This window comes from Hyperoodon ampullatus (assembly GCF_949752795.1).
Source record: "Hyperoodon ampullatus genome assembly, chromosome: 13".
Lineage (NCBI taxonomy): Eukaryota > Metazoa > Chordata > Mammalia > Artiodactyla > Ziphiidae > Hyperoodon > Hyperoodon ampullatus.
In genome coordinates, this window is record NC_136926.1 from 23,098,830 (window position 1) to 23,109,560 (window position 10,731).

The 10,731-nt window shown below is 48.5% G+C and overlaps 1 protein-coding gene across 1 annotated transcript; it reads right to left on the bottom strand.

The window, feature by feature from the left end:
- Nucleotides 1–793: 793 nt before the first annotated feature.
- LOC307062413 (uncharacterized protein C22orf31) lies at nt 794–7,746 on the bottom strand (the record flags this gene model as incomplete). The annotated part of the gene is given in 6 exon segments (XM_079718145.1): nt 794–955; nt 959–1,232; nt 2,125–2,127; nt 2,129–2,523; nt 2,527–2,552; nt 7,719–7,746. Coding segments are annotated over 6 exon segments (888 nt in total).
- Between the last annotated feature and the right edge of the window lie 2,985 nt (nt 7,747–10,731).

Consider the following 10,731-nt stretch of genomic DNA (forward strand, 5'->3'; position numbering starts at 1 on the left):
TCTTATGTTGAGAGTGTGACGTTGGAATAATCATTGAAAATGACTAACATGAGGCCCTGTAAATACATGATAATTGCACACAGATTTTACATATTTGCCGACCAAAAATGATTTAAAACAAGTTGTAGTCTTCTATGGTTTTGTAACAAATTGTACAAATGACTGTAAAAAAAAATACAATTTTATCAAGTACATGTTATATATTGTCATTGCTCTATTTGGTAAAGGTCTACAGATTCCACAAAGCAGAGGTCTGCGTGAAGCAGTGCCCAATAACGTCAGCTCGCTCATGGGAGCATCTGTGTAATTTCCTCTTCTGTTAACACAGAGTTCAGGTTATTGGGGATCCAGGTGGTGTCTGGGCAAGCATCTGAGAGACAGCGTTTGAGATTATGTCCCTGAGGTGGTGATAGGTTTTCTGCTCAGCCCTATGGGGGGAATGGTGGTCAATCCCAGCAGTCCACTTTTCGAACATAGGGACCGTAAACTGGGTATAACCATCGACTTCATCTGCTAAGCCTTTTCCTATCTGGAAGACTGAGGCCCTCCAGCCCCTCTTTAAGGAAAAGGGACTTGTAGGAAAAAAGCTTAAGCATCCAGCCTGGAAATGACCAAATCATGAAGGTGGAGAGGGGCCCTGAGTCTAAAGTGAATCTCATACCCATCTGTCTTGTTTCCCGGGGAGGGTAGTCACTGATCTGTAAAGTGCTCTGAGATCGCGTGGAAGGTGCAAAGTGGTGTTTATTCTTCGGACATCTAGCAGAGAATACCCTAATCCTGTGAGCTCCTGTCCCTATTTCTCGCTCTTTAACTTGTGCCATTTCTTGGGAGCAGGCTCCTCGCGGACCTCTGGCCTCTTCCTGCCTGGCAGTGGGTCCTTATGAGCACCTTCAGGGGTGGCAGCCTGGCTGCAAAGAGCCTCCCAGGGCTTTTTTTTGATGGCCTTGCCCAGCTCCTAACTGTACCTCTCGAGGTTCCCCAAAGGATTCCACAGCATTGGCTCCACCACCGTGTGGTGCAGAGCCCGGTGGCCCTCTGTGCAGAGGCCATGGACGGTTAATGCAGCCTCCAACAACTGCTGTCTCTTCCTGGTTTCCGGAAGTGAGGCTCGGCCCTTCCAGGACACTGTCCCAATGTCCCGGGGTAGCACTTGGGTGGCAGCCACATGTTCAGCATATCTGCTCTCAAGATCTTGGCAGAGTGTTACTTTTTTCTCCTTTGAACTTTCTTTACTGTAGCCAGGAAGAAAGCAGAGAAGTCAAAGCTAAAACTTGAGAAGGGAGCTCAGGATAATTATCTGGGATTTGTGTCCCCAAGTCTTGGTTACAGCCACAACCAACATTTGCCTAGCATGTTCTAGTTTACCAAATTCCTTCAGGGAGTGAGCGTTTCCCCACAGCCCTGTAAGGTCAGCAGGAGACAGCTTTAAAGGCAAGGAAATTGGAATGAGTTTGCCCAAGGCCACACAGCCAGAAGGTGGACCACGGCTGTCGCCTACTGAGTGCACCCAGGACCCTAAACATCTACTCTGTGCCAGGCTCTGCTCAAAAGCCCTTTGCATGCATTAATTCATTTCATCCTCATGAAACCCTGTGAGGGAAGGGCTGTTTCTCCGCATCTTATAGATGACGAAAACCAAGGTAGAAAGAGACTGAGCCCATGGTCCCCCTCAATTACGGTCAGAGCTGGGATTTGAACACTGACCACCTAGCTCCAGGGTGCATTCTGAGCTCTGCTGGCCACCATGGACTAACGGAGCTGGACTCAGATCAGGCCTCTGGATGCCAAGTTCTCCATGTGGAAGTTCATGACCAGGTCTGTGGCTCAGCTCTGGGGTTCAAGCATGTGCATCTGAGCCTTTCCCATCCTCATTTTTGCTTCATGTCAAGTTTCTTTTGTCTCCACTTCTGAAAGCTACTTTATCCTCCTCTCAAACTGAGCAAAGGAGAAATATGCATGACCCCAGATCTGTCCTCTCTCTACTAAATCACGCCCCCGCCCCCATCCTGACCCCCCACAATCCTGTCTTTAAGTTCAGGATTTCCTTCTCTTGGCATGAAGCCCTAGCTTACCTTTCCCTTTCCCCACCCCATCACATTTTCTCCACCACCATCCATCACCTACCTAGTTGACGCCTCCTACAGGCCTCCTGTGCCTGGGTGAGCCTGGCCACTGCCCCACTGGCCACTTGCTCTTGGAACTGATGGAATTTCTTATCCCGCCCCGCTGGGCGGCTTTCGTTGCTGAATCGTCCTTGGGCTTTAATCTCTTTGAGGGTTTCGCATCTCCAAACCTGCATGGTACTGGGCAGCATTTCTCCTTCAGTTGTCGCCTGAGCAACAGTTTAACCAGGGAGAAGGAACTGGCAATTAATGGGTTCTTTACAACTTCCCAAGAAGAGGTGGTACCTGGTACGGGAGCATTGATGTTCTGCTTTGCACACTTTCTGGTTGTCCAGATGTTGGTGAGAGCTGGCAAGTCCACATAACAGTCCTGAAGCCTGGTGTTCAGTAAGATAGACTGTCAGAGTCCATAGGTGGGGTTGCTGGGATCTCATCTCACGAGAGATGAGAATTATATGCTAGAATTATATGCTAGAATTATAAGGGGGAGAAAAGGAATAAAAAAGGCCAATTCTCAAGCAGAGACTAGAAGGTCTACTTTGGAGGTAAAGTATTAACATCTTCTTATAGACCGTTCCTTCCACACAGCTCTTAGAAATCTTTCTACACAACCTCTCTCCTGCTCACCTGCTCACCAAAACCTTTTGTACCAAGTAGGGAAGCAGTAGAACTTCACAAGGTCACAGTGATGGTCAGGTTCTCAAAGAACATAGCATGCTTGGGCTGGAAGCGGAGGGAGGGTCAGGGAGCGTTTATAAGGAATTAAAGACCACTTCTGTCCCCTGGAAAGCTAAGGGAACCCATGGCAGGAAAGGAATGGGAGATGGGATCACTCAAGCTTCCTATAGGAGCTGTAGCCACTCCTCAACTATGCTGCAACCCAGAAATGACAGCAGGTAAAATCGTGCCAAGCCCTGAAATCACTTTCTAACCAGACTGCCATGAGCCAAGAAAAGCTGCTAAGCAGGGAAATATACTCTGGGGTCTAAAAAGGCAAAAGCACAATGTAAATGATGCTGGCCTCCATTTCTCGGGACCAGCCAAGAACAAGAGAACAATTTGGATAGATTAGAATCACACACTTAAAGAGACCTGGCTTTCTAAGAAATGTCATCTATAATAAAATAAAATCATCTTACCATATTTCGGTTGCCTTAAATTTTATTTTAGTTAGCTTAGTAGGGGGAAGAAATATGTATTTTCTTTTCCCTTTTTCTCTTTGTTTTTTTTGTTTTGTTTTGTTTTAATATTTCTATCACCTGTCTTTCTCTGCCTCAGTCATGTATGGGCAAATTGCTGTTTGTTTAGATTTTGCCTCTCATGCAGTTTTGTTTTTTTGTTGTTTTTTTTTTGTGTGTGTGGTACGCGGGCCTCTCACTGTTGTGGCCTCTCCCATTGTGGAGCACAGGCTCTGGACACACAGGCTCAGTGGCCATGGCTCATGGGCCCAGCCGCTCCATGGCATGTGGGATCTTCCCGGACCGGGGCATGAACCTGTGTCCCCTGCATCGGCAGGCGGACTCTCAACCACTGTGCCACCAGGGAAGCCCTCTCATGCAGTTTTGAACCATTATCTCTGGTATTTGTGATGTCACTTTGGTTTGTGATGTGAGTGTGAGTGGGTGTTACATCATCAGATTTTTATAGTTAAATTATGTTGGAAGAAGTTCTATTATCTTGTGCTTACAGCCTCAGGAACTTCTCAAGCCCTCATTTTCCCCAGTATGGCGCGGGTGAATTTTGAAGGTTCTGACATTCTTAAGAAGCACACTTTGCACACAATGTAGTCAAATATGCAGACCAGATTTGTGGATACAGGTAGCAGATGCATCCTTACAGGTGCGAAAGGGCCCTTCTCCGTGCACATAAAGAAGGTACTGTTAAGTTCTCAGAATAGCTGCCAAGGTTAGGGACCAGAAATGAAAGAACACGTTCCTGCAGCCCTGGGCACCTCTGCCCACATGTCTCTCCCGGGGAGAATACATGGTTTCTGGAATGTGGTTTTATTTTACATCCCATGGCAAATGCAGTAATTAGAGCTGTTAGCAGTGTCAAGGGCTTGAAACAAGAACAAAGACGCCTCTTCCTGGGAACTCTTGGGCAATGCCTATCTCCTTATCAGGTGCCTGCCCTGTTGGTGGTTTTGATTTTTCATGTACAGAGTGCCAAAGGAGGCTCCCTCTCCGGGGGGAGGAGAGCGAAATGGTGGAAAAACAGAGTATGAGTCTGGCAGGAGTTCCATGGAATCACATGCATTGCCTGTTTGATTTTTTTGTCCCTGGAGTGAATCAAAGTCGCAGGCAGACCGCACCACAGGCTGCCGTGGAACCACCACCAGGCCACCGGCATCTGGACCCACAGATGCTGGGGAGGACGATGGGGTCCATTCAGTGGCAAGCTCTGGCCTCACCTCTCGAGAGGTGGGTCAGTTTTCGAGCTGGGCGTTGGAAAGGGTTTGTCTTTGGGAAGGGTCTGCAAACGTCTGGAGACCGGGCAGGCAGGCATCCTTTCAAAGCCAGTGAACCCTGGAGAAGTGCCACCAGGCTCTGGGGCTACGGTCTTCCTTTACTCTGCACGGCAGGGACAGAAGGGCAAGAATGGCACATGGAGCTGCTCTTCTGCTTTCCTTCTCTCCTTCCCCATCCTGAGGTTGGCTTTCCCACACCACCTCTTTCCAGATACTCCAATGTATTTACTTTCCTAGGCCTTTGACTCAAGGAGCACTCAGTATCTCCTTCTAGCACAGAGCTGTTCTCACAGATGGCAGCTGATACAGACTCTTCAAGTTCTATCAAATTCTTCTCTCCCTTCTGTGTAATTCCCTTCAATTGACCCTGCCCTAGTAGTAAGCCTCACGTTCCTTAGAAATAACTCAGGGTAATTTGGCCTGTGCTATTTCTCCTATTTCAGTAAAATCTGTGTTGATTGAATGCTCACTGTAGTCCAAACATGGTTCTAGACAACACTTTACCAACATCATCTCACTGAATGCTACCAACAGTCTTCTGCATGAGTTTGGGTGCTGCTGCCATCCCTACTTTATAGATGAAGAAACTGAAGGTCAGGGACTTCCCTGGTGGTCCAGTGGTAAAGAATCTGCCTTCCAATGCAGGGGACGTGGGTTCAATCCCTGGTTGGGGAACTAAGGTCCCACATGCTGCGGGGCAACTAAGCCCGCATGCCACAACTACTGAGCTCTTGTGCCTCAACTAGAGAGCCCGAATGCCGCAAACTACAGAGCCCACATGCTCTGGAGCCCATGTGCCACAACTAGAGAGAGAAACCTACACACCACAACTAGAGAGAAACCCATACTGCAACGAAGAGCCTGCGTGCTGCAAGTAAGACCTGACACAGTCATAAATAAATACATTAATTAATTAATTAAAAATTTTAAAAAAGAAAAGAAACTGAAGGTCCAGTTGCTCAAGGACCATGCCTCAGGCCCAAAAGCTAGTAACCAAAAAAGGCTGGACTCAACCCAACCAGGGTCTATACCACCTATGCTCTTATCCACTCAGAGCTATGCTGTGACATTTTGCCTTGCATCTGGTTGGCCCATCCACGTACCACACCTGGGCATGGACCACATCAAGTCCTATTGATGGATCCCAGATCCATTTCTCAATGGGCAAGTGAATTCACATCTCTGGGCCTTACTTTCCTCATCTGTGAAATGTGGATAGTAGGAGTGCCTACCCCAGGATCACTATGAGGAGGAAATGGGACAACACATGTGAAGCACTTGGCATGGCTCCTGGCAGAGAGTAAGTGCTCAGTAAATAAAGTTCTAATTAATGTTGGTGTTTTTTTTTTTTTTTGCTGTGCTGTGAGGCATGCGGGACCTTAGTTCCCGAACCAAAGATTGAACCCACGCCCCCTGTGGTGGAAGCACGGAGTCTTAACCACTGGACCACCAGGGAAGTCCCTAATGTTATTAATATTATGGCCCATTCACTCATCTGACCCCTTCTTGAGCCCCTGTTGCTCATGGTCTGAGTGACTTAACCCAACATTTTATAGGAACTTCATCCCAGGTCCTTAGTTGTGTGCCCATCTGGTTTATGAGGCCAAGCAATGAGCCTCTTTTTTTTTTCTAATTGAGGTACAGTTTTTCAGATTCTTTTCTATTATAGGTTATTACAAGATATTGAATATAGTTCCCTGTGCCACACAGTAAATCCTTGTTGTCAAGCAATCAGCCTCTTGAAACGAGGGATGATTCTGATCTGACTTGGGTATCATGACATTTCTATTCCCACGATCCATCTTCACTAAACATTTGTCAGATTCATCAACCTTATGGAGGTGATGTATCTACAGGAGCTACATTTCCCCCTGGTTTTAGAAGTTGTCCCGAATATCCCTGCTTTGTTAGATGGAAAGGGAAGCGGGTACCTGAGGATACACTAAGGAAAGTAACTAGTCTTTAACAGAGGTTGTTCTATTGAAGGTTGTCCAGAAGTATAAAGTCAGGATGGAAAGACTCTATTTGATCCAGGGTCCTGAAACCATGGCAAGAGTTTCCATTGTTGGTGCCAACACTCGATCCAGAGACCTTGGGGCTGAGGCTGTGGGGCTTCCATGTTGCTGAAAGTCCTGTTTCTGAGTTTGGTTCGCCAATGAACCTTTTTCACTCTGCTGAGATCAGTCTGAATAACCTTTATTTTCCACCCATCCTTTGGAACTGTTCTTCCTGACATATCTAAACCACCGCTTCTGTCTGGAAACACATCTGCCCTTCTCTGATGCTTAGCCAGTCTCTGCTCAATGTATTTTTAGCTCCAATAATCTTTCTTCTTTCTTTCTCTCCTCTACTACCACTCTTCTCTTTAATTTCTCTGAGCTCCTGTTCTCTTTCCGGAGGGTCAGTGAATAAAGAGGAAATTGAGCTGGGCTTTCCTGGTGGAGCAGTGGTTAAGAATCCACCTGCTAATGCAAGGAACACGGGTTCGAGCCCTGGTCAGGGAAGATCCCTCATGCCGCAAAGCAACTAAGCCCGTGCACCACAACTACTGAGCCTGTGCTCTAGAGCCGGCGAGCCACAACTACCGAGTCCACGTGCCGCAGCTACTGAAGTCTGCACGCCTGGAGCCCGTGCTCTGCAAGGAGAGAAGCCACTGTAATGAGAATCCCACACACTCACCGAAGAGCAGTCCCGCTCTCCGCAACTAGAGAAAGCCTGTGTGCAGCAATGAAGACCCAATGCAGCCAAAAATTAAAAACAACAACAACAAAGTTTTAAAAAAAAGAGGAAATTGAGCCAATTTATATGAATTCTCATCTTCCTCTTTCATGCCCCACCCCCAAATTCTAGTGGAATTTAGTTGTTTTTAATTTCCTCAGAAGATGTTTTTATTTTAACACCCAAGCAAGTAAACTTCCACACCCATATGGGAACACATCTGAGGTTTGTGATGTAGCAGTTTTAGGAGAGAAGAGAAAAACTTTGGATGAGAGAACTTGAAAAGATTCCTGAACCATGATGCAAACTCGGAGGACCAGTGATTTAGACCACATGTGCTGAATACACACCTATCACGGGCCAAGTATGTGAAATGAGGGTGCCCTGCCCATCCTGCCGCCCCTTCTCACCTGGCTCTGAGCTCTCAGGTGTGGCCATCTGGATGCCCCACAGACACTGCTAACTCGTTATGTTCAAAACCAAATTCTTTTTCTCCCTTCACCCCCATCAGAACAGACTAACTACTGCTTCTCTTGAATTTTCCATCACTAGTTGCCTGACCCAGAACCTGGGAGACAGGATCAGTGCTGAGATGAGCCTGAGGCTAAAGGAAAATCAGGAATCTAGGTCCTGTTTTTATTTAAAGTTTTGAGATTCTGTTCATCATTAATTTTTTTTTTTTTTTTTTTTTTGCGGTACGCAGGCCTCTCACTGTTGTGGCCTCTCCCGTTGCGGAGCACAGGCTCCGGACGCGCAGGCTCAGCGGCCAGGGCTCACAGGCCCAGCCGCTCCGCAGCATGTGGGATCTTCCCGGACTGGGGCACGAACCCGTGTCCCCTGCATTGGCAGGCGGACTCTCAACCACTGCGCCACCAGGGAAGCCCTGTTCATCATTAATTTTTTGACATTCATTTAGAGTTTTTAAAGATATTGCATTAAAACACTGTCCATTAAATATATTTACTATATTTAAAATTTGATTAAATATTTGTCTTGATTACTGAGTTTTGGGGGGCCCCCTTAAATCTTGTGCCTGAGGCCAATGCCTCACTTGCCTCACCCTAATCCCAGCCCTGGACCGCTCAGTAGGATTGGTTGCTAGAACCCCATAAAGAAAAGAAGGCAATTCACCACGGTGATGAGGAGTAGGGTCCTGAAGTCCCACTGCCTGGGGTCATAGTCCAGCTCCACCACTAGGCAACCTTTGAGCAAGCCATTTAACCTCTCTGTATGAGGGGGCTCGTAAGAGTACCTCCCTCACAGGGCTACCTTCATATGAGAAATGTGATGACAAATATTGCACACTGCTGAAAGCTTAGTAAAATCCTCAGTAAAGGTTTGTTATTCTTGTTATTATAATCAGACTCCTCATCCAGTGCTCTCTCCACAACATGACTGCCCTTTGAGCAGAAATCACCCCAGCTGGAGTTTCAAAGATACCAGGATCGCCCAAACTCCACCAGCTGAGATCTCTCAGCTTCTTGGCAAATCCTGCTGCCCCTGGGAGGAATCCAAGGGCCTGACTGCAGAGCCGGCAGACAGACAGACACCAATATCTTCCTGGAGGCCCAGGGGCTACAGTCAATGCCCTCACTCTTTCCATGAAATAAAGCTGCTTAAGGACTGAGGCATGTGAAGTATTGAAATGAATATCTCAGGCAGCTCCTTGCCAGGGCCAGGGACCACATAACTGAGCAAAGACCTTGAGCCATTACGTGCCCTGACCTAGACCTGCTCGGTTGTATTTTTAGCCTCTGTGTGCTGTTTCCATCACCTGTGCTGGGCTTTACGCTGGAAAAGAGGGGAGGGAGGGCTGGGGACAGCTAGAGAGATGTTCCTCATGGCAGCCAGTGGGGGCAGGAGCTTGCACACTATTTCTGAGCTCTGTGGTACAAGCCAGCTTTCATGGGCTTGCAACATTTCAGGGGTGTGTGTAGTTAATGACACAGGCCCCCGAGCTTAGAAGGACCTCAGGCTTGGTTTAATGCTCTGTTGTCACCATCTTGAAATTCTTAAAAATTTTGAACAAGGGGCCCCACATTTTCATTTTCATTTTTCACTGTAGCCCATTCTGTTTACACAAGGCCAAGAGAGCAGAATAAAGGAAAGGGGCTGGAACCCAGTCAACAGGGGTGCCTTTCTGCAGGGCAGTAAGACAGATGGGAGCCACTACCATGAGGCATAAATCCCCAGACTTGGCCAAATAAACCTGATTTCGAACCCCCCGCCATCTGCCTCTTCTTATTTCCTCCTCTGAAACTAGGATGAGATATGAAAGGACCTTGTAAACTGTAGACAGCTGTGTCCCACTTTGCTAAAACCTTTCCCCGGCACTCTATTTAAAACAGTCCACAGAGCACCCTCTGTCAATATCATCATTTTCTTGTTTTTGTAGTACATTTTGCTCTCTGAAATTCACATTATTTTCCTGTTGGTTGACTGGCCTCTCCCCTCCGTTTGAGTGTCAGTTCTAGGAGTGTAAGTTCTTGTCTTGCTGGTGCTCTTGACAGGCTCCTCACTGAATATTTGTTGAATGGAGGAGGGATCACGCTTACTGAGTACTTGCTTTGTGCTGATGGTTTTACCTGCATCTCCCCACTTTATTCTCCTTCTAGGGCCTCCTGCCTGGGAGGGTGCAAGTTAAGAGTTGAAGCATTCCCAGGTTATGTTGGAGGAGGTGATTTTGGAGGTGGGGAAGGGCCCAAAATGGTGCAGAAGAAGGTAAGCAAGAGTGGGAGACACCAGGTGGGATGTGGAGGGCATCCCCCTGCTCCAATAAGGAGCCAGAGGATTCTCGACCTTGGTAATGACCCAGGGAAAACAGTGATTCAACAAGCATACTCTTGCCGTGGCACTGGGTCGTGTGGGTGGTGTGACGGAGCCAAGAAGCCTCGTGGGAGTAGTTGCGCCTTTGGGGCCCAGCTCTGGGAGCAGCTGGGATGGGGGGATGGTTGGGGGCGAGGTGGCGGGTCTTTGGACCGGGCGAGGGGGAGGGCTAGGGAGCGAAGAGGCCGGTGCACCTAAGGCGGGCCGGGGACAGCCCAGCCCCGCTCAGGGCGCGGCGAGTCAGCACAGGAGGGCTGAGGTTCCCGCCGCCGCGCCGGGCACAGGCCCGCACTTGCAAGTCTGGGACCAGGGACTTAAAAGCGCCCGGCGCACCGCCCGGACCTGCCCCGCGGGGCGTCACCGCGGCGGTTTAGGCTGGAGCCGAAGGAAAATCTCTGCCTGGGGGAGTGCGGGGGAGGAGAGAGGCCCACCACAGACCCCGGGGGCGGGCGGGGAAGACCTTGTGGGGGAGTGAGGCCACGCGGGGCCGAGAGTTTAAGCGAGCCACGCGCTCTCTGCGTCCCGGGATCGCAGTGTCTAAGAAAGCACCATTGCCCCACCCACTTCTGGCTTTTCTTGGTTTCGGGCGCTTCACTT